The sequence below is a fragment of the Erythrolamprus reginae genome, chromosome 12 (genome assembly GCF_031021105.1).
Source record: "Erythrolamprus reginae isolate rEryReg1 chromosome 12, rEryReg1.hap1, whole genome shotgun sequence".
In the NCBI taxonomy this organism is placed as follows: Eukaryota; Metazoa; Chordata; class Lepidosauria; order Squamata; family Dipsadidae; genus Erythrolamprus; species Erythrolamprus reginae.
Window position 1 is genome coordinate 19954440 of NC_091961.1, and position 24605 is coordinate 19979044.

The following is a 24605-nucleotide window of genomic DNA, read 5'->3' on the forward strand; positions in this document are numbered from 1 at the left end:
ATTAGGATGGCACTCACCAACTGTGAGGAAAGTCTCTGAATGAGCAAGTCCATAATCATTTGTTGCTTCGCAGATGTATTTTCCAGCATGCTCTGCTGTAAGAGGCTGAATATATAAGGAACTTGATCCACTGCGAGACATGATGAAGTAGGCTCTGTCGGCAACAGAGTTGCCACTTCTTGATTGGGGCGATGATTTATGTGATTTTGAGTAGAGCACCTGTGAAGGATGGCTGCTAATTACTCCATGCCTGTTGTACCAACGAATTACAGGGGTGGGCACTCCAGTGGCATTACATGACAATGACACAGTGTCACCTTCTATCATTTTGGTATTTGCTGGCAGTGAAGTTATAATTGGCTTGGAATTTTTGTCTGGTTAAAAAATAAAAGCAGAATAAAAATACCATTTACTATTCACCCATATATATAATATATTCATCACCCACATATGAGAGAGAGAGAGACTAACACATCCACAGAAAAGACTGCGAAGCTTCAAAGAATAACATGAAATAATAATCCTATGACTATACATTTGCAGAATACCTTGAATTACAGATATAATTTTTTATTCATTCCCTACTTTTATTATTTTGATAAGTGACTCAAGGCAGCTAGTATAACTAGCAGTTTCTTCTCTTAACACAATAAAAGATCTTCTCGAGAGAACTGAACTGTCATCGGAGACTAGCTATATGGAAGAAACTTGGATTGGTAGGGAAAAATAAAGGTCCCAGTGATTATTTTTGTTTATTTTAAATATTTACATACTGCTTTAGATGAACTACCTCATGAATCAAATTAATTGTCTCATATGTTAAACATACAAAAAGTACAAGGATAGTAAGGAGGGGAGAAGGAATGGCAACCTTCAAATATTGTAGGTATTTATTGCAGGTAATAACACTCTAAATAACAGACATAAGTTCTTAGAAGATTAATACACAAGTGGATGACAATTCACAACTTGTGCCATCCGCTGCAGTAAGAGCTCTGTGGATAATTTTAGAGCTCAGGAAAGTTTATAATGAAAAAGGTTTCCTAACAGTGTCAAAAATTGACCAGGTCTTACAATTCAATGCATAGGTCAGTGGTCAAGATTTACTCACTAGAAATAGCCCACAAAACCAACAAGCCATTTCTGTATAAAGGAGGGTAGGAAAAAATGTATCACATGCTTTTTACCTGCTTGGGAATGAAATCTCCCAGTAGACTGTGAAAATCCAATGCCGTTGTTTACTAAACACTGATACAATCCTGTGTCTTCTGGAACAATTTGATTTATTCTCAGCTTGTTTCCTGAAGGAAAGTGCCGGGAAGAAAAATGGATGGGAATTCCATTATGGTACCAGGTAACATTAGGTAAAGGATTTCCATGTATTTCACAAGATAGATGCAAATTTTTGCCCCAAGACACTAACTGATTTTGTAATCCTCTTGATATAGAAGCGGGTTCTAAAACCAAAGAGGAAAAGAAAAGAAAAGAAAAAGGAAGCATTATATCCCATTTCATTCTGTTGCAGCAGCAGTATTTTGACTCTGAATTTGTAAATGAAAAGTCGTCATCGTACCAAGCACATTTAAGCTGTAGTTCACGTATTTCACAACTCCAGAATTATCTTGGACAACACACGAATAATTTCCCGCATCAGATAGATCCACAGAATCAATGGTAAGATGTGAATGAAAAAGCTTCCATCTGTTCTGAATGAGCACATCTCTGCCATCTTTATACCAGTGAACGTAAGAAACAGGCAGCCCACTAACTACACACTCCAACATCAGAGGTCTATGTTGAGGTATTGCCAATGCCTGAGAACTGGTTGGATGAAGAATATGAAAATCCGCTGAGGAAGAATCTGCAAATTGAGGAGAAAGGTAGTGTGAGCTTTTCCAATAAGTTAAATCAAATTCCTTGGATTCTAAGTTGTTTCCCTCCCCCTCAAAGTATTTTGGTTTGTTTGCAATTCTTATATATTTTTGCTGTAATTATCCACTGAAGAAGTTAGAAGATATTTAATTGTAATCTGTTATTTGTGATATTTGGCTAAATTCAAAGCTTGTAAAAAGTCTAAGTTTAAATTGCCAAGCTTTTTCTGTCATTTGCAGCTGAGTTGTTATGAATGCTTATTTGTACCCAGACTATCATTGTTATTTATTTTATTTATTTATTTTGTCCAATACACAATGAGTTTTAGTGGGTATATATATATATATACACACACATAGTAAAATACATGATGAAGGTTATAGAGGATATACTCATAGTAAAATATATCTAAGAAAGAACAGAAAAGAAGATATACTAATAGAACATATCAATGAAAGAATAGAAGAAGAGATATAGGAATAGAAGAAAGGTATAGGAGATATAGGAGAGCAAAAGGACAGGGGACGGAAGGCACTCTAGTGCACTTGTACTCGCCCCTTACTGACCTCTTAGGAATCTGAATAGGTCAACCGTAGATAATCTAAGGGTAAAGTGTTGGAAGTTTGGGGATGACACTATGGAGTCCAGTAATGAGTTCCACACTTTGACAACTCGGTTACTGAAGTCATATTTTTTACAGTCAAGTTTGGAGCAGTTAATATTAAGTTTAAATCTGTTGTGTGCTCTTGTGTTGTTGTGTTTGAACCTGAAGTAGTCGCCGACAGGCAGGACATTGCAGCATATGATCTTGTGGGCAATACTTAGATCTTGTTTAAGGCGTCTTAGTTCTAGGCTTTCTGGGCCCAGGATTGAAAGTCTAGTCTCATAGGGTATTCTATTTTGAGTTGAGGAATGAAGGGCTCTTCTGGTGAAGTATCTTTGGACATTTTCAAGGAGATGCGATATGGGTTCCAAACAGATGAGCTGTATTCGAGGATGGGTCTGGCAAAAGTTTTGCAAGCTCTTGTAAGCAGTGTGATATTGCCAGAGCAGAATGTATCTTATGATTCTTGATGAAGGTATTTTTTCTTTTATATACAGAGAACATATGTACCAAAACAAATTCTTTGTGTGTCCAATCACACTTGGCCAATACAGAATTCTATTCTATTCTATTCTATTTGCCCATTATGCATCATACCTCACCTGCTCTGAACTATTTTAACATAGAAATTGTCTTATATCAATAACTGGCTCAGCATACTCAAAGTACCCAGGTTTTATACAGGACCCTTTCCCAATTCTAGCTGGACATTTGATGAACTGGAGACCTTGATACAAACAAAAGATTCCCATGATGTGCAAATTCAGCTTTCAATAACAACCAGTTATTAGTTAAAGGCCAGAAATGCTTCACATTCTTAACTCTGGGAATATTCATTCACATACAGCATTTAACAATGATGAATATAATTACTGGTAATAAGGCTTTTCAGCAAGCAGACATTCCAGTAAACTAGATGGATGAGAGGCCTAGCAAAGCAATGGTACTGCACCTTGATAGTTTAATTACACTGACATGTAATACTCACTACTGATTACGAGCTTATGTCCAGCAAGTTCAAGTTTGAGATCATCAGTAACTGGATTATATGCTGCACATTTATAAGTTGCCTTATCATCTAAAGAGACATTCAAAATTTGCAGATTTCCAGATGGGAGAATAAGGTAGTTTTCTAATAAAAAAAAGAGTTATTTTAATTAGACTACAAAGAATTCTGATTTTTCTGTTGAAAATACTGCGTTTAACATATATCATATATTAAAATGCAAATTCATAGCAGTTCTCAATAAGCTAAGGGACACAAAACTCACCTGTTGATTGTTCCAGCCATTTTCCCCGTACACGGAAGCGAACCTGTGCTTTTGGTTTGCTTTTTGGTAGCTTGCAGCCTATTAAAGCAGTATTCCCTTCTTCCACTGAAATTATGTTTCTCCATGAAGGTTCAAAATCATCAAGATCTAGAAAAAATGAAAGTGTTTTGTTTTACTTTCAACTTTTGGTAGGTTTTGTAGGTCAGTACCAAAAGTGTTTGCTTAATAAAAGTTATTGCTTTCAGCTGATTGGATGCTGAGTTTCCCTTCCTACAAAAAAATAAGAAAACAGTAAAAGTCTCCTGTATATTCCCAACTAGTACCCTGTTTCCCCGATAGTAAGAAACCCCCGATTGTAAGACGTATCGGGGGTTTCAGGGGGGTCGGCTAATATAAGCCATACCCTGAAAGTAAGACATATGTCTTACTTTCGGGGAAACATGGGGGTATTGCCGGGGGGGGAGCCCGATGACGTCGCTTCCAAGCTCCCCGCGCGCCCCTCGCCTTCGCCTCGCCGCGGCGCCACCGCCTCTTCCCTGGCTTGGCAAAGCGAAGGACGGCGCTGGTCCGAAGCGAGCCGAGCGGGCGGCGGCTTGCAGCGAAGGTGCTCGTCCCAGCAACCGAGACCTGCCGAGGCTCGGCTGTAAGCGGCCAGTGAGGCCGACCAGCTCCGAGGCGAGCGGCCGGAGCTGCGCCCTCCTTCGCCCGCCTCCTTTCTGGCAGGCAGGTGTGGTTGCCCAACTGCGCAGAGCGGCTCCTCCCCTCCAGACACACGCTTCCCCGACACGCGTCTGTGGCTCCACGCGTGCACGCCGCTTGGAGCCCTGAGGTTGAACTTGGAAAAGGGCTCACGAGGCTCCTGTCCCGCGGCTGCCCTTCTGGACTCTGGGGAGATGCCTTCGGGAACGCGACCCTTTCAATTTTTTTCCAATGTAAGACATATCCCGAAAGTAAGACGTAGTGGGGCTTTTGGGGGTAAAAAGAAAGTAAGACACTGTCTTACTTTCGGGGAAACACGGTAATTTGACTGAATAAGTATAAATCAGCTGCAAATGTGCCTTAGTGGAAAAGCTCTACATTTTGTCAGGTTCTTTATAAAACTTTAGAATCTCTTTTGTTCTTCGCAATGTTAAAAGGTGAGTGTGCACCTTTGGGTTTCAAAAGAATATAATTTCCTAAATAGTTAAGGAGAGAATAGGAACTGCTTTAACTCAACTTTCTGTCTGACCAGTATCACTACCTAATAAGGTTTGCGCTATTTACAATACATTTTCCTCCAGCCAATGTGTTCCCTGTGCAACTGGATAGATGATGTAGACCAGGGGTCAGGAACCTTTTTGGCTAAGAGAGCCGTAAACGCCACATATTTTGAAATATAATTCCGCGAGAGCCGTACAATATGTTTAAAGGGCCATTGACAGATCAATCGCTCCAATGTTCACTTAGTACAGCAAGGAATGCTCCTCCCTGCTGTATAAAGCCACAACTGGACTGAAACAATGGTAATTAGCAGTAAAAAAATTAAATAAATAACTTACATTGTGAGCTTGCGATGCATGACATCAGTCCAGCAGTCTGGCTTCTTCTTTTTCCTGCGCATGACTGGAAGCTGGCATTCTTCCCACCTGATGTTGAGAGAATGCCAGCTTTGAGGCATTCGCAGAAGAAAGAAGCTGGAATGTTGGACATGTCACACAACGCATTGTAAGTTATGTCAATTATCTATTTTATTATTTTACAAATCTCTATGCACACTGCACATACCTTATTTAAAGTAAAAAACAAAATGGGAACAAATACAATATTTAATATTTATTCTTCCTCTTTCTCTCTCTCTCCCTTTCTCTCTGTCCTTCTGTCTTTCTAATTCTCTCTCTCTCTTTCTCTGTCCTCTCTTTCTCTTTCTTTCTCTCTTTCTTTCTCTCTCTTCTCTCTTTCACTCACTCTTTGTATCTCTCCCTCTTTCTCCCTCTCTCTGTCTCCTGCTTTCTCTCTCTCTCTCCCTTTCTATCTCTCTTCTTCCTTTCTCTCTCCCTCTCTATCTTTCCCTTTCTCCCCCCCTCTCTCTTTCTCTCTCTCTTCTCTTTCTTTCTCTCTGTCCCTCTTTCTTTCTCTCTGTCCCTCTTTCTTTCTCTCTGTCCCTCTTTCTTTCACTCTGTCCCTCTTTCTTTCTCTCTGTCCCTCTCTTTCTTTCTCTCTGTCCCTCTTTCTCTCTGTCCCTCTCTTTCTTTCTCTGTCCCTCTTTCTTTCTCTCTGTCCCTCTCTTTCTTTCTCTGTCCCTCTCTTTCTTTCTCTCTGTCCCTCTTTCTTTCACTCTGTCCCTCTTTCTTTCTTTCTCTCTGTCCCTCTCTTTCTTTCTCTCTGTCCTTCTCTTTCTCTCTGTCCCTCTTTCTTTCTCTCTGTCCCTCTCTTTCTTTCTCTCTGTCCCTCTCTTTCTTTCTCTCTGTCCCTCTCTTTCTTTCTCTGTCCCTCTTTCTCTCTGTCCCTCTCTTTCTTTCTCTGTCCCTCTTTCTTTCTCTCTGTCCCTCTCTTGCTCCTGAGTGGGCCGGGCCGGAAGACCCCGCGTGGAGCCCTCGCGACGCCTCACCTGGGTTTTTATACCGGAGGAAGGGAGGGAGGGAGGCATTCCCTCATGCACCCCCCCTCGCCTTCCCCTCCCTGGCCCGGAGCTCCTCCCCTTTTAAATTGCTCCAGCTATCAAAAGGGCGATTACCATCGGCTCCCCTGTCACCAGGGCGGCATTTCCTCCACGCCCCTAAACGAAGCGGGGGGTGGGGGGCTGTCAAAAGCACAGACTCCCGGCCGCTTCCGAAGCGAAACTTTTTTTTCTCTTTTGTCTTGCTGGAAATTCCGGCGGCGATTCTCACCTGCTGCAAGTCCCCGGGACGCCTCGGCTGCAGGTTGCAAAGCTCCCCCCCCCTACACTCTGGGAGCGGTGACTCACCAGGAGAAGACCCACGCGGCTCCTCTGGGGGGCCTTGCGGAAGGCGGCGGCGGAAGCCCCCATGGCCGGCGCTGGGTGTGAGGGAGGATGCTTTCTGCGCGGGCGGAGGCCCACCCTCGCCGGAAGAGCTGCCCATCTAGCAGTCCCGCTGCCCCATTGGCCAGCAGGGGATGATGGGCAAGGGATGCCTCGGGGAAGGAGGGCAGGGCGGGAAGGGAAGGAGGGGGCTGGCGGGGGTTTAGGGAAGGGGAGCCGAGGCCAGCCTTGCAGCTCCTCGGCGGGAGGAGTCGAAAGCCACCGGGAGAAGACTGGGCTCAGCAGAAGCGCCGGGCCTGCCCCCCCCCATTATTCAGGCTCTCTTCGGGGTTGGGGAGTTTTTGGCGGGCGCCGGGGCCCGGGCCATAGACAGGTAGGAGCCCTGTCTGCGAGCCAGATACGGCCATCAAAAGAGCCATATCTGGCTCGCGAGCCATAGGTTCCCGACCCCTGATGTAGACCATAAATAGTTGCTCTTTGGACGATTATCTATTTATCTACATTAAGTCATGTTATGCGTTATGGCATGTAAAGTGGTTGAATTTTCCATATTTTATAATTTATATTTCATATCTAACCATTTTGAATACAGTCACCTTGTGCCTTTTTTGCAGCACAGCTGATTAAAACAAAGAATGAACCTTAGCTAATTTAGCTAATTTACCTTGGAAAATACAGGGACAATATTAGCAGAATCTTAACAGGAAATCAAACTGTTTGCCAATAAGGTGACTTTTTACTGCTTGTCTTTTCTACGCTGACCTAAACTAACTGATATCTCAACTATAAGTTGATAAATTCTACTTTGCTTAGATGGCAATTCATTGCAATACTGGTCCTGCTGCAGTCATTTCATCAGCAATCAATACAGTATTAAACGCACTTAATGCATTCACAGTTTTCTATAGTCCTTAGCATCTGTAAGTACCAACTAATGTTCATAAACTCTCAAGAGAATCTTGCCATGGGTCAGTACTCTACAAAAACATTTGTTCTTCTCAATTATGAGAAGTTTTTCTCTTATGGGTATTTTGGATATGCTTCAAAAGCAAAGTATATTTATAATGGAAATGTATCAAGCTCAGGCATAAGAAAGGAGTAATTCAGACATTTTATTTCTGATCTGAAATAGTTAAATTGCCCTCAACAGAAATAAGTCTTCTGTGCAGATATGGGGGGAGGGGAGAAGTGGAGAGAAGGAAGCGGGGCACATTTGTTTCCACATTGTTTAAAATACCAGCTGAATCTTTGCAGGGTTTATAAATTGTAAAAAAAGTATTTAATAATTGGACTGCTCAACACAGCATCAGCCTTAGAAGGGAAGCTACTTTTTACTGGGATCAGGTTCTTGCATTGTGTCAAGGAAAAGACATGCTTAGATTAAGAAGTTGAAGAATTATCTCATTTTGCCCATCTGAAGCTGCATTTTGTTACATACCTGAAGAACAGCGCAGCCTTAATTTATAATTAAATGTGATAAATCAGAATTTAAAAACTTATTAAAAACAAGGTTAACCTATTTCTTTTTCCCTTTCAAGTAAGAAATAACTAAACATTCTTTATTTAAAACTTACATTATGTATACCATATTTTTTGCTCCCTAAGACACACTTTTTTTCCTCCCAAAAGTGGGTGGAAATGTCTGTGCATCTTATGGAGTGAATGTGGGCGACAGGCAGCAGTGGCGAACACGGGCAGTGATCCCCACCTCATGGAACAGCTGATCGGCGGTATTTCGGGAGGTCGACCCAACCGTCAATCAGCTGCTCGGAGGCAAGTGTTCCCTGGTGGAGACAACAGACATGGAGGAGGCAGGCTGTTTGCTGCAAGGAGGCTAGCCAGATGGATACCAGATGGATGCTGGGAGACAGAGGCAGATTGTTTTCCTGTTTTCCTCCTCTAAGCCTAGGTTCATCTTATGGTCAGGAGCGTTTTATGGAGTGAAAAATATGGGGTGTGTGTATGTATATGTGTATGTATGTGTGTAGCACTTCACAGAGATTTCATTTTGTATAAGTGTCTGTTCCACTCTGTGTTTGAAAAAAAACATTGAGACGGGGTGGCGGAACAGTGCTGTACTGCAGGCCACTGAAGCTGACTGTAGATCTGTAGGTCAGCGGTTCAAATCTCATCACCGGCTCAAGGTTGACTCAGCCTTCCATCCTTCCGAGGTGGGTAAAATGAGGACCTGGATTGTGGGGGCAATAGGCTGGCTCTGTTAAAAAGTGCTATTGCTAACATGTTGTAAGCCACCCTGAGTCTAAGGAGAAAGGCGGCATTAAAAAAAAATTGAATAAATGTATAAGCTTCTTTCTACATTAGTTCAGATATATCGATACAATTTTACTTCGCTCTGATTTTGTGTGTGACTAAACTTACTCTGAAAAAAAGCTTTGTTTAGGGATATAAAACGCTCAGAAACAAAAGAGGCCAATGGAAAGAATAACATTTTTATGAGGTGTACAGTTTCACCATCAATCAGAATACAACTTACATGCTACAGACACAGTTGCAGGCCTGCTGATTACTGCACCAATACTGTTGCTAGCAACACACTGGTAGGTTCCAGAGTTTGAAGGGCTAAGAGAGAAAATGGTAAGGGATCCGGGTTGTGGGTCTACTTGCTCTATTTTCTTATGCAATTTCTCTCCATTGAATATCCAAGAGAGATGAGCTGTAGAGGGGTCAGCGGAACAGTAAAGTTTCACAGTGGCTCCTGGCTTCTGGACGGTAGAAAGAGGTTCAGAAATAAAGTGAGGAATCAACTCTAGGGAGGGGGAGAAAAAAGACACACAGATATGGTGTTTATCACTACTGTTAAGTGGCAGGCGTTTATCAGTCTAAAAGAGAACATTAGGAACATATCCAGGAAAGTGAATTTACCTGAAGCTGCAGTGGAGAGGAAAACTGTAAGGAAAAGCAGTTCCTGTGAAGGTACTACTGGATCAGGATGCATAATGCCAAGTTACAAAGCCTGGTGTGCAGAGAGCTTCAGAGTAATGTGACTCAATGAGGAACCTACAAAAGAAGACAGTGTAGTCAACATCTCCGAAGCATATTTTGCAAGGCTTAAATATGTATACAGTGATCCCTCGATTAGTGCGGTCTCGATTAGTGCGAAACGCTATACCACGGTTTAAAAAAAAATAATACATTTAAAAATAGTCCGCGTTTTTTTTTCTACACCACGGTTTTTCCCGCCCGATGATGTCATACGTCATCACCAAACTGACGTCGGCCATTGCTGATTGGCCGAAATCTCGGCCAATCAGCTTTGCAATCGCAAAAAAAAGCTTTGGAACTGTTGGAACTTGTTAAGACTTGTTGGAAGATGGCTCCTAAACGTTGCACGCGGAGTGGAGGCGGCGACGCTAAAAAGAGCAGGAGGATACTCACAATTAAGGAGAAAATTGAAGTTTTGGACATGCTGAAAGAGGCATACAGGGACTGAGTGGCATACAGAAGAATGAATGAATGACTGAGTGAATGAAATTCAAACACAGGTGAGGGCTGGGGGTTTTTATTCTGTCATTGTTTAAGTGCTTTTTAAGAAAGGAAGGAGGGAGGGAAGGAGGGAGGGAAGGAAGGAGGGAAGGAGGCGGGCATTCTAAACGCCGAGAAGCTGTTGCCGCCAGCGCTGCTGCAAGAGGACTCGTGCCCCAAGAAAGCCGGTGAGAGGGGCGAATCGGGCGGACGGGGGGTAGCAGCGAGGAGGCTGGAGGTGCTGGGTGGGTGGCCGACATTAAAAACAACCATTGCCAGCCTCCGCACTTTCGTCGCTCCCCGGCTCCACCATCTGCGCATGCGCGGCCATGGAAAAAGGGCGCGCATGCGCAGATGGTGTTTTTACTACCGCACCACTATACCGCGGAAAATCGATTAGTGCGGGAGGTCTTGGAACGCAACCCCCGCACTAATCGAGGGATCACTGTAAAGGTAAGTTGGCGTTCAACTTCATGGACACATCCATGTAATTTCCTGGCAACACGAGAGAAACGGCATGCCCTCCTCCTCCAGGTACTGCTTGCTAATCTCATCTCAAGTACTAACCTGGGCTGATCCCGCTCAACTTCCAAACCCAGTCAGCTAGGTGTTGACAGCTAACATAGTTTCAACCATTTGTACCAGAACTAAAACACAGAATGGAAAGCCTTTAATACCCTCAATCTTTTTACTTGTAGAAACATGTATGAATCTTGTTATTTGTTTAAGTTCACAGCATACTCCACAATTCTACAAACAAATTAGCCATCTTACCAAAAGGAAATAATCCCAAACAGCTTCAGCCTAGTTGGCTTCTGCTACTTTTAAACAATAAACTATAAATATTAACACTTGGATTTTTCTTTTCCCATAGTTTCTTTTGTAGCAGAAACAAGAGTTTAGGACCATATCAGAAAAAAGTATTCTGACACAAGGAATTTATACATATATGCAGTGTTCCCTCTAATTTTTTTGGGGGTGGGTGGGTGGAAAAATATAGTGTCTTCGGGACTGGGCGGCACAGAAATAATAAACAAACAAACAAACAAAAAACCCACCCTGTTTTGCCTCAGAGAATATCAAAATAAAATACTGTAGTGTGTGTCTATAACAGTGAGCTCATAATAGGGCAACTCTATCAATATCAAAATGCCACTTAAATAGTTGAGCTAGTTTCAAACTAGATTTTGATTTTCTTTCTCTCTTCCTTACTCCCATTCTTTTTCTTTCTCTTTTCCTTCCTCTCTTTTTTCCATCTGTTTCTCTCTCTTCCTCTCTTCCTCTCTCTCTCCTTCCCTCTCACTCTTTCCCTCTCGGCTTCTGGGCAGGTTTGGAAAACTCTGAGTTGATGATGATTTTTAAGTGAGCGATTGCTCACTGCTCAGCTTAGAGGGAACTATGCATATATATATGCATGGTTCTTACCTATGCTACAATTTTACGACACTTTGGGAGATCTCTGACCACATCTGGTAAGAAGCACAAGTGAAGAGGCACCAATCAATCACTCTCCTTTGTAGAGAATAAAAACTAGGTACTTGATTGATTTCAATAAGTTATGTATGTAGTCAGAGCAACAATATCCACAACTTGGGAGTCCTTCTAGATCCACAGCTAAGGCAAGAGCAACATCACTCAGCTGTGGCTAGGGGGACTTTCGCACAGGTTCACATGGTGCATCAGTTGCGGCCCTATTTGGATAGGGAGTCTCTTCTCACAGTCACTCATGCCCTCATCACCTCAATTACTGCAATGCATTCTACATGGGGCTACCCTTGAAGAATGTTCAGAGACTCCAACTAGTCTAGCATGCAGCCGCATGAGCTGTGATGGGTGCACCTAGATACACCCATATCAGTCCAAAGCAGTTAGCTGCGCTAGCTTCTATTGGTCTCCGAACACAATTCAAAGTGTTGGTTATTACCTATAAAGCCTTACATGGCTTAGGACCAGATTACTTATGGGACTGTCTTCTGTCTCACATGTCCCAGTGACTGATTAGATTGCACAGAGTCAGCCTTCTCCGGGTCCTGTTGACCAAGCAATGTCACGGGGAAGAGCCTTCTCTGTTATGGCCCCGGACCTCTGGAACCAACTCCCCCCGAGATTCATATCGCCTCCCACTCTCCTCGTCTTACAAAAGGTGCTGAAAACACTTATGTCAACAGGCCTGGGGCCACTGAGTGGTAGTCCTGCTCCGGCCAGTAGTATGAATGAGTGATGAGTGTATGTTGTTTATATGGGGTTTTATAATTCTTATTTGTTTTATCTTTTTACTGGAGTATTTTAATTTTGTATTATTTTATTGCTGTAAGCCACCTCTAGTCCACTAGGAGAAGGGCAACATATACATTCAAATAAATAAATAAATATGATTAGCGTAGCTTCCCCTATTAACTTTGTTGTTGGAAGCCAGCTGGAAAGGACATAAATGGCGATCACGTTACCCTGGGATACTACAACCATCATAAATAGATGCCAATTGTCAAGTCTCCAAAATTTTCATCATGTGGCTTTGGGGAGGCTGCATGGTTCTACGTCTTTCTACAATATCTGGAAGACCACAGGGTCCCCTACCTAAATTATATACAATTTATATACAACCACACAGTACTTTAATCCTAGAAAGCGAAGTTGGATTATAAGCTTCTAGCCAAAGCACCTTTAAAATAAAAACTAGTGAAGCTATCATATTTAAACAGCCATTCCCCCCACTGCCATTGACTCTCCAATGAAGAACAAAATATTTAAGAGAATCCACATCATAAATGGCAATAAAGGTCATTAGAGGTTGGGGGGGGGTTCTTTTGGCAACCAGCAATTAGTAGTAGGCTACCAACAACTGATATGCTACCCATTTAGTTTTAACTACAGGACTGATTTTATTGTTTAAAGAACTGTTAAATCTGTTGACAAGTTTATACATTAAAGGCATTAGTATTTTCTCACACTAGATAATTTTTCATTAAATACGGCTGTCCTTAATTAAGAAACTTGAGTGAAACAAAGACTATGAAATATATGTTTGGGCAGTTTTTAGGAGTTTAATAATCACAACTAACTACACCAAAGGAACATAGCACCTCTGGGGTTTATTTACTAGGCACTCCCACCTTTTCACAGGCTCAATCAAATCAGCCAAGCATGCAAACTGATCCTGTCGCCAGCAAAAGCATTTCCTTTCACTGTGGTCAGCCAAAAACAGAGGAAGAAAATGGAAATGACTTGAAGTTATGGCACCAAACAGACCAGACAAGCAAGGAAATAATCAACTCCACATGAGCCACTTCTAGCCCATCACAATGAAAAGGGACCATGACCAGCCCCAGGAAAGGTCACCAAGGGGGGTGGGTTTCACACACAGAAAGAGGCAACAGCAAGAAGCTGCCAGCTGCAATAAGCATCAGTGTGTTCCGAATTACACTCACAGAAAGACTGAGTTCAAAGTAACTTTTAATTTGATCACAAACTAATGCTAGCAATCATTTAAAAATCCTACAGATCCTATTCAAAATAGAAAAGATGTCCCCTGTATTTTGGTGGATTAAAATACAAGTTTGATGTAACAAGGGAAAGAAGAAAGGGAGACAGTGTTCAACTGTATTCTTAGAAGTTCCATGGCAGGGAAAGTTAAGTCAATAGGACTTCTTCCAAATAGAAAACATATTTGCACATCGCTGTAAATCACAAAATATATAATTCTTGTATATCTGTAACAAGACTTTCTTTTGGTCCATGCCACTTGACTTCTACTATTATTCACCGTGGCTAAGAAATGGAGTTAGTTGCATAGGTGATTTGATTTACAATGTAAAACCATGCTAGTGTATAAAAGTATATTTTTTAAAAGACACATAAAAATTATTTCTAGCATTTTGGCTGTTACAATTAATTATGATTCTCAGTTCACTGTGCTGGTAACTAAGCATTACTTTACAACTAAATCAAGAGTCTTAATGTTTCTTATCAATCTTCTTTATCAATTAGTATTACTGTATTTGTGATAAACAGACCTGAGTCTTTAAGGGAGGATACTGTAGTGTAGTTGCTTATCAAGAAAAAAATGTGCTACAATTTAAATTGGCTCATGAAGTTGCAGTTGGCTTGAACTAAACACTAAATGTGTTCTATAAAAGATCTTTAGACTGTGCTAATCATGACATTTTCTTAAGACAACAGATCTAAATCAAAGGCAACATGTTATCTTATTGATCAACTATCATAATGGTTTCTATGAAAAATACATAAAAGTGCCATCTTCTTATGGAAACAGTTAAATTCAACATTTATAATCCATACAATGAATAAAGCAGAAAACCAGAGGTGGGTAACCTGCGACTCCACATTCCTTTTAAGAGCTCCCAGATATAAAGCTTGCCACCATCTCCCATCTTACTTTTGATGTTAAACCAAAAAAACCAGCTTTTCCTCATATTCATTCATTCATACATTGGATTTATATGCCGCCCCTCTCCGAGTAATCATGTGGGAAGCTGGCTTCATATTCTCTAACGTTATTTTTGATCCAAGAATTCTTCAAGGCCTCGATTAAGCCGTATTTAATTTTGAAAATATAGGTAGTTCTCGACTTACAACAGTTTATTTAGTGACCGTTCAGTTACAGTGGCACTGAAAAAAGCGATTTAGGATCATTTTTCACACTTACGGCCGTTACAGTATCCTTGTGGTCATGTGAACAACATTTGGATTCTTGGCACCATATTTATGACAGTTGCAGAGTCCTGGGGTCATGTGATCAACTTTAGCGACCTTCTGACCAATAAGGTCAATGGGGAAATGAGATTCACTTAAAGACCGTATTACTCACTTAACGGCTACAATGATTCACTTAACTCCTGTGGCTCAAAAGCCATAAAATGGTGCAAAATTCACTTCACTTAGCAACAAAACTTTTGGGCTCATAATTGTGGTCATAAGTTGAGGACTACCTGTACAAACAACAGGTGATTGCAAACCACTGCTTTTTTATGCACCTTCTCCCCCTCCCCACAAAGAGACAAGGATATGCAGGGTAGCCTACTGGGACCTTCAGTTGGGATTTAGAAATAATGTTCATATTCCATGGAAGCTACTTACAAATGGGCTGGTTTCTTAGGAGCCCTTAAGATTCCACCACTGCCTACAACATTTCTCTATATGCCAAATGTGTTCATGGGTTCAAAAGGCTGCTGACCCCTACTTGACAGTCTCCACAGAGGTTTCCTGCCATTCTGAAATAGGAAACATAAATAATCACAATATAAGCCAATACAAACTCATGAAAGGATTTTTCTGTTTCAGACATGTCCATAATTTAGGTTGCCGATCTGCATTTGAATGCTATCACTGCTATCATTCATTCATTTTGAAGCGATTTATTCTGCAGGCTGGTTTATATCAGATGCTTCAGATTTTCTGAATGTCAATCCCCCCCACCCCCCAAAAAAATCCCCTCTCTTAACTCAAATGCATACGCCTGCAGCTGTGTGACTACTGTGCAAACACAGGAAAAAAAGCAGTTTCTTTAGGTGGTAAGCATTCCCAGCCCAAATATGAAGCACTTTTACTGCTTCAGAACAACATTTACAATACGAAAGCACAACTATTTGTGTTATAGGCTTTCCAGTTTAGGAGAAGAACACTATACATTTAAGAAAGGAATAAATACACACCTGCAACCAGAATTTATAGTTACCCAATAATCTACTAATAAGTTACCTCACCAGCCATTAGAAACCAGTTATTCTATGGCCAGAGGGGAAAATGCAGGCATAAGGAACAAAATAACTCAGTTTTAAACTCTGTATAATGTCTAAGCAATAGAGATAATTTAAATTTGATGAAGCGTATCACACAGGTTTAGTTTCTATTTCTTTTGCAACTCACTCAAGTTCCTATTACATTTTTTGCATATTATACATACAGAAAAAGATATTAACTCTAAAATCAAGATGCCACCTTGTCCCCACAAAACTAGATGAAAAAACCTTGTTAACTTTTGTCAGCGAACTGAAGGCAAGCTTTCAAATCTAGTTTTCCTTTCAAAAATATAGCATGGACAAGACAAGATGCAATAAGTACATCTATTTTTTAGCTTGTGTATTAATCCGCTGGCACTATTTCTAGACTAAATACGAAACAATCAAACTAATAGACCCTAACAGGTGAAACAGCTTTATAGGGAAATCAGCCTTTAATAATACAGTAATAACAATTTATTAAACTTGTGCGCTACCCAATGTGCAATGACGCTGACCTGCTCACAACCAAGAAATTACAATAAAATCAAAGATTAATAAATTTATTTGAAAAAGGATTTTTGTACTAAGGGCAATGTTTATGATATTGTAATGATAAAAATCTCCTAGTAATAGGCAAGACCTCTTCAACTGCAAATATATTAAATGATAGAAGGATAAATCATTGTTCTAAAATTAATTTATCCAATATGCTAGCCATTGTTTTTCAAGCCACAAAGCATGAAAGCCACTCATAATACATGACCATAAAACAGTATTATTTAAAACAGTTATTTAAAAACAGTGTGACCCAGCATATTTGTGGCTTTAAAAACAACAGTGTTTCAGGGCTACATGATGCTTGGTCTTTATTAATGCACTAAACAATTTAATTTATTAATGCACATATTATTTTATAAACAATGAATTTATTAATTCAATTGTTTCTGACATGCTCTCACAATTCAGATTTGTGGTCAGAAGGAGCACTACTAGAGACCCTGTAAAAATGGATTCCAACTGTTGGGGGGGGGTGTTACATTTTCAAAAATGGTTTTCCATTATAGTGATGTATCCTCTACAAGCTCCCTCGTGAAGCAAGCCAAATTCTCACTTGCTTCCAGAAAAATTTAATTTCAACTTTGTTTTCCATCATACTAATGGCCTCCCCCAGCACTTCCATTAGCCAAACAGCCTTTTGTGCCTCTGTGATGCACAATGCCTCATTGAAACCTACAAATATTTTTCTTTTTCTAAAAAGTACAGCGGATTAAATAAGTTGCGCTCTGTGACACTAGAGGCCAGCACCCCAGTGCTTTGGTTGGTGCTGTCACTTATTCACATTCACAACTAGTTAGCTTACATCACAGCCACATGTCGTTTGTGTTTTCTTTCATGCCAGTCTTCTACCATATTAGATTCCTACTCATGAAGCAAATGAGTAGTGTAAGAAAAAAGAGAAGTGAACACATAACCCAGAAGCAAATATCAATATAAATGGTAGTTCCTATTGATTGTCAATACATGCAGCACAGAATGCTAGGTAAGAGATAATGAGGCATAGAAATACACAAGTTTTCAAATAATATCCAAAACAATGGTCTACATATTTGAATAAAGAGAAGTGAGTATCTTGTTACTTTGCTGTTGAAAGGATTTTATCAAAATCAAAATGTAATATCAGAGTAATTTTATGACTTAAAATCAAATCTTTGAAAAACGCTTGTTAACTGTTGTTCAGGTATAAACTTCGATGAGAATATCTCCTAAAAAAGCAAATGCTGAAATACCGGGCTATTTTGTAATAATTTATAGCAGGAAGTAAATAATACAATGAGATAGAATAAAATGCTCAGTTCCGAGACCGCCCGCGAAAGTCGAATTTCCGCGAAGTAGAGATGCGGAAGTAAATACACCATTTTTGGCTATGGACAGTATCACAAGCCTTCCCTTAACACTTTAAACCCCTAAATTGCAATTTCCCATTCCCTTAACAACCGTTTACTCATCATTATTACTGGTACTCACCATTGAATAAGACACTTAGTGATCCTGATATTTATAAACATAATTATTTATTAACAATAATTAATTTTTTTGTTATTTATTTGCAAAAATTATTAGTTTGGCGATGACATATGACATCATTGGGTGGGAAAAACCGTGGTATAGGAAAAAAACCACAAAGTATTTTTTAATTATTATTTTTTTTTGAAAAACCGTGGTATAGGCTATTCGCGAAGTTCAAACCCGCGAAAATCGAGGGAACACTGTACTACCAAACTGTGTACAATTGCAAGAATGAATGACAATTTTCTTCTGAAACTTCTTAAATAGGGGAATCAAATAAGCAGAAAACTTTTTCAATATTTTTATGTTGTTGGTCCCCATTAAAATGACAAATGCCTTCAACACACTATATTGTTTTCCTTGTGAACCTAAAGGAGAATTAGTTGGAGAATCAGAAAGCAATAGAAGTATGGAACAAATTATCTAAAAAAAAAAAATCCACCAAATTTGTATCAGATTGGCTTATTTAATAGTAGAAAAAGGGCACAGTTTGAAGTCCAAACTTGCACTGAGAGCAACAGAGAAAGACCTAGTAAGAATTCTTGCTGATTAACATAATTTTGACATAAGCAATGCTTGCTCATATGGACAAACATTAGTGAATTAGTTTTAAGCCTTAGGTAATAGACCTAACAGTATGCTACAAAAACATGAGAATACTGTACAAGGTATTTACAACAATGCTGGAACTAACCAGCAGAGGGAGCACAGAATAGTCAACATTTTATAGAACTGAACAGTGTAAACATTTATAAATTTGTGGAACAAAATAAACTGGTCTACCAAAATTAAATAGATGAACATTTTCAGGTACGCAGAAAATTTTCAGCATAAATATTTGATCTGAAATATAATTTCATTCAACTCTTGCAAACATTCAGAAAAACTCTATAGTAATCTTGCAAACTGACTATAACAATTATTTTTGAAATGATATGTTTCAAAACTATAGCAGATGTTTAGTGGTTTAAACATAAAAATAGAAAACTAGGTTTAGTGTTGTTCAATATAGTTAAACATATCTTATTATGCTTATATTACAAATACATTTTATCATATATTCAATTATATGATTAGTATTAGCATTTCAAATGATAAACTGGAACAGTATTAGATAAATTTGTAATCCCAGTTGATAACTCCACATATTTACCCTATCTACCAATGTTAAACATTGAAAAGTCACTCAAACAATAAATTCCTTCTGATGTTATTGTTTTATATGAGCTTCAGTGTGTCAACTGCAGGTTTTGTTTATATAAGCTCAAAAGCAAGCTTCCTAAATCTTTGAGTCAAAAGAAATGTCAAAATATTGGGGCGAGTAAAGAAACAGAGATTGTGAGTCATTGTGCCAAAGAGAGTGGGTGCACATATTAGAAACAATTATCATAAAAATATTCACAAAAAATAGGACTAATTCCTGATTTTTTCTGCAATTATGATTGGACAAGGTATCTTGTCAACAGCCACCTGGATGTATATCATTAATAAAAAAGAAACATAAATAAGACAAATCTTTAACAGAAAGTGGCTTAGCTAAACCAACCACAAGCTTTCAGTACAAATCAGTACTTAATTCTGAAAAAGTCTTATATAGAATTTACTACCTGATCAGCACTACTTGTCTTAATAGAAATAAAGGTGTTTTTCCTGAGAACATTCATTTTTACATATAGGGTTCCATTGTCTAGTACCTATACATTTAGCAGCATTCTAGAAATAAAATAAACAATATTTGGAACTGATTAAATATTGGAAAACAATACATTCTCCTGAAAGAGAAGTTAACTGCTTACCAAGAATTCTGCACAATACAAATTTGTAATAGGCATAATAAAAATAATGCTCTGCAAAGAAACCACAAATTTGTATTATACTTACTAGAATGTTATCATTTTAAGAGTTGAAAAGCTGTATTTTAAACTTGTTAATCATTTCCTATTTGTAGACATAGATTACAAGTAGCATATACCACCACTGCCTACTGTATTACATTTCATTGAAAAAAGAAAAACTCACCCACTTCAAAAGTACAACTGTCTGTTTTCACATACCTTCCCCAAGAGTTTGCCTCTTCAGACTGAGAAACAAGGAATCAAATCAGATGATTCCAAAAAGTGTGGATGAACTAATTTTAGTGCCCCAAGTACAGCACAGATTGACTTTTAAACATTAGTGTCTTACTATTCTTTCAGGTTGGGCTGTTAGGTCATGCCTTGATTTTAGATCTGCCAACACATGGATTCTTCTACTTCAGTTCAGCCTCCCCCACTTATCATCAAGAGTGATATACTTCTTGTTCTATTTCCCCCACCAACTCCCCCTGCTCCCTTACCAAAAAAAAGGCACTGCAGGGCAGAAATTCTTCAGGTGCTTGCTAATGGAATTCCCAGGGTCTATGAGCCGCTTCGGGGATCAAGAGATCTCATAGCTCCCGCTGGGGTAAGAAGCAGCGAGTCTGTTCCATTTAATCAAATACAGAATGAATTTTCAACCCTATTCACTAGGTTGTCTCCAGGGCTCCAAAAAAACACCAGGGAGCTAGAATCACACTAATGTGGCTCTTTCAGGCAAATATAATTAGTTTGATTTTAAAAGAGCCACATTAATATCACCTCGGTCCTATTATCAGATTGTGAATGATAGTGATACTGTATGCTTTAAGCTTGAAAAACTGAAGGATAACTGAACATGAATCATGCAAAACGCTGTACATTCTGCACTGAATGCTTCCTATTATACCATACTGCCTGGTTTCATTTTAACAGCAAGGTAGTTAGTCATGGTTAGCTCTTTGTGTATTAACAGAAACCAGCAGTGATTCTCCCCCCACCTTATAGTTTCTCCTTTAAAATAAAATTCCCTAATAATAGGGCTCATATTAATTGCTGCATATTTATTTATACCTTGAACTTCTAAATCCCTAACCTATAATTAATAAATGGACCATTTCCCAATCAGGCATATTTTTATATTTTTAAAAAACTGGCTTAAAGTGCAGTTAATTAGTTCTAAATAATTTTCAGTTATCAAAGTACAGCTGGCATTTATACACAATAAAGTATAGCACCTAGCATATGCATAATAAAACTAACAGAAATGAGTTCATGCTTTATACTAGATGCACAAATAGCTCTGTATGAATTTTATATCCCATGGAAGAAATGTAGAATTATAAGCTTCCCACCAGGAGTTCAATATTGAGTTCTCTTGACTTTTACAAAAGTAGCACAGCTGTTTTATTCTACTGTATACAAGACCCAGCCACTACTGTATTATTAAACTTGTCAAAGCATGCTGTCTAAACAAAACCAATATTGTTATTTGAAAGTCAAACCACCTGCAACCATGACCAGTGTAATGAAAAAACCCAAAGTAGAATAAGATCCAATTCTTCACTATTTTGGAGAAGAGGAATTTTTTCACTTTATACATTTGAATAATATGAAATATCAGCCAAAAATAAAATTAAACTCATAGCTAATATGCCTATTACAATCAATACAAGTTTCAAGACAGAGTATGGCTGTAATCAGATATTTCAATTCTATTTATGAGACTTGCCCCCCCCCTCACCATTTTCTCAATCTTATGTATTTTTGATTAATTAATATGCTGAAAGCACTTAACATAAGGAATGTTCTTATGTAAACCCACAAATCAAAATGAATTATATTATGATTTATTGGAAACAAAGAAACTAAAATTTCCTTTTTAGATTTGTTTTTCTTTGCACACAACTTTTTGGACACTATGCAATTTTGACATGTGTATAACAGATAGCAGTAATGCAATCTGCTCCTAGGAAGAATGTTCTCTAGTTGAGCAGCACATAAAAACAGTTAAAGTTTCCAGAGAAAATGTGGTGTTTCATCTTTGCCCAAATAAAAACCTCCCAACATATTGCTGCTATAAATACTCTTTAAGAAAAACAAGATGCAGCTTACAATTTCACATCCAAAAAGAATTTTGCCAAAAGTTAAAACAGTTTGAAGTTGACAACTGAGTCTCTCAATCATATTTCTCATTGAAGTGCCAGCCATTGCCTTTGGTTTTATCAAAAGCAACTTTCTGATCAAACCAGTATCAAAAGGACTGCACAGGATCCAATTATCTGCTCCTCCTTAGGATTTTGTTATGGAAATGAAGTATCACCCATAGTAAACAGAAACAAATTCCAGCTAACACAAGGTTATTCTATTTCTCACATGCCTCTGAAGTAAAGTTAATGCTAAAGTAATCTCCAGATTTAAGAAATAACTTTTCCATATGATGCACAAAGAACTAAAAAGTATTATGATAAATCAAAGAAGGAAAAAAAAACCATGTTGAAAGCAAAAGTACTATTACAGACTATTCACAAGGACCCAGAACATAAAAAGCAATGCCTTCCACAAGTCAATTTATGGTAGGAAATAAATACAAGGGGATATACATAGAGTAATTAACTCATCTCTGATTCTGTCAAGGAAACAAAAGCTACACATGGGTTAAGAAACAGTAAAGCAGGGTCAACTCCCTTCCATACATACTGCCTGATTATATATAGGAAGGAGGAAGTAACAGCAACTCCTGACAAACTCCAGTGTTATTTTGCATAAGCACTTTGCACTGCAACAGAATTGAACATGCAAGAGTATGTGCTCAAAACCAGGCAACATTTCTTTTTGCTCTCCCCTCCCCCTTTAAACTTTAGGGGAGTGGATGTTTTGGCATCAGAAAAGCATCACTTTGAACTCCTTCCTTTCAATGTCATAGGATTTAAAGAAAGAAAAAAAAAACCCATTTCCCCTTCCATTTAGTTTTCCATGGGTACTTATATGCACATCTGAATGGCCCTATGAAGAATTATCATCCTTGGCCCTTCCTTGCATTTCATTTCCTTTTGATCTTCCCTATGATGAAGGCAGAACTATGGGTGCAAGAGCAACCGGTCTCTTGGGACAAAGCAATAACTGACCTGCATTATAACCAAGGGAAACCACCTTTCAATATACCTGCTGATCTTTTGAAGGGGGTCAGAAGGATTTTAGGTTGATTTTGTTGCAGCAGTTCAAACCCAGCCTCTCTCTTCTGCAAGCAGTAACGTTAAGAAAGCCAGTTGGCGGGGGGGGGGGCTTTACAACCCCCACCCACCCCAACCAAAGCCCCCCTTTCCCTTCGTGCTCAACGAAGAGAGAGATGCGTCCCTTGAACCTTGCCAACTCATTTTTCGAAAGACCCAAGAGAAGTTTCGGATGCTCCAAGAGATGGGGAAGGGGAGGGGAGGAGGGTGTGTGTGTGCGGAAGAAGCGACCATCAATCCAAGGTGCCAAGCGCTCTTTCATCTCCCTGTCGATCCCCCCTCTCCCCCTTTCCCCCCAAATCGCCCCCTCCCCAAATGGATGTCACCCACCAAGCAGAGCTGCAAACCGGGGTTGAAAGCTGACCAGCCTCCGCCAGCCCAGCCTGAGAGCCGCCGTGCGTTTTGCACCAGCACGCCCGTGGGAGGATTTCACACAACCGAACACACACACACACGCCCCCCCCCCCCTACAAGCCCTTTAAGTTCAGGGTTTGGACGAACGCGCACACCCGGGAATGGCAGGTAACCTTTCTCCCTCCCCACCCCCAATTGCAAGACTGTCAGGGCAACCCACGCGAACGTCCCTCCCACCCCCACGCGCTTCGCCATCCCGACACGCGGGTTCCAAGAAGCCCGTGCGCGCATGTTCACACGACCCTGGCGCGCTTTCCGGTGTCCCGTCCTTCCTCCCTCCCCCCGGTGACTCCCGCCGCCTGCCAAGCCAAGCAGGGTTCCCCACACACACACACCTCTCAGCCGCCGCGGCGCTGGCTGCGCCCAGAGAGGCTCCGCTCTCGCTCGACAGACGCTCCCCAGGACATTCCAGTGAGAACCGGCGAGGCGGACGGGAGCCTCCATCCAACACCGACCGGCCGACCCAGCAGCCCGGTCTCGGTCACCGTCCCGTCGCCGCCGCCGCTCCGGGCGAAGTTCCCTCACGCGCTGACGGACCGACGGGGGCTGAGGCGACGCGCGCGAGCCACCGAGCCTGCGCGCCCGGCTCGGCTCCAGCGGCGGAGGAAGCCCCGCCCATCGCTCGCGTGCACGGCCACGCTCGCTCGCGCGCCCGCCCCCTCCCCCCCAACAGCCCCGCCTCTCCCCTTTCTTTGGCCTCCTTCAAGCAGGACTCGCGTCCAGGCTCCGCCCACAGCTCCCGCTCAGCCAACCGGCGCTTTCCTTCCAGGGCTCTTGCTCCTCCCCTTTCTCCCACCCCCTTTCGCTGCTCTATTTTGGTTTGGATGGGAATATACCAACGGGGGCGAAAGCGGGAAGGGGAAAAAGTGCTAGGATCGGGCAAAGAATAGAATAGAATTTTATTGGCCAAGTGTGATTGGACACACAAGGAACTTGTCTTGGTGCAGATGCTCTCAGTGTACATAAAAGAAAATATAGATTTGTCAAGAACCATGTGGAACAACACTTAATGATTGTCATAGGGGTCAAATAAGCCAGTGTTTCCCAACCTTGGCATCTTGAAGAAAATTCCCCAGCCTCTTCGGGCGTGTACACACAGATCAAACAT

The 24605-nt window shown here is 40.4% G+C and overlaps 1 protein-coding gene across 2 annotated transcripts in view; it reads right to left on the minus strand.

Annotated features, from left to right (window-relative positions):
- The window catches only part of CDON (cell adhesion associated, oncogene regulated), a 51321-nt gene extending 27286 nt beyond the window's left edge, over positions 1-24035 (minus strand). The window contains exons 1-8 of one of the 2 annotated variants that reach the window (XM_070765992.1): positions 23833-24035; positions 9611-9745; positions 9222-9494; positions 3748-3894; positions 3465-3608; positions 1574-1861; positions 1188-1457; positions 18-374 (exon numbers count right to left, since the gene is read on the minus strand). In XM_070765992.1, the coding sequence (XP_070622093.1) occupies positions 18-374; positions 1188-1457; positions 1574-1861; positions 3465-3608; positions 3748-3894; positions 9222-9494; positions 9611-9683 (1552 nt within the window). In that variant the 5' untranslated portion in view covers positions 9684-9745; positions 23833-24035. Of the gene's footprint in view, positions 1-17; positions 375-1187; positions 1458-1573; positions 1862-3464; positions 3609-3747; positions 3895-9221; positions 9495-9610; positions 9746-23015; positions 23057-23832 lie in introns of those variants that run through there. The other variant, XM_070765994.1, reaches the window with a different exon arrangement.
- Positions 24036-24605: the final 570 nt, after the last annotated feature.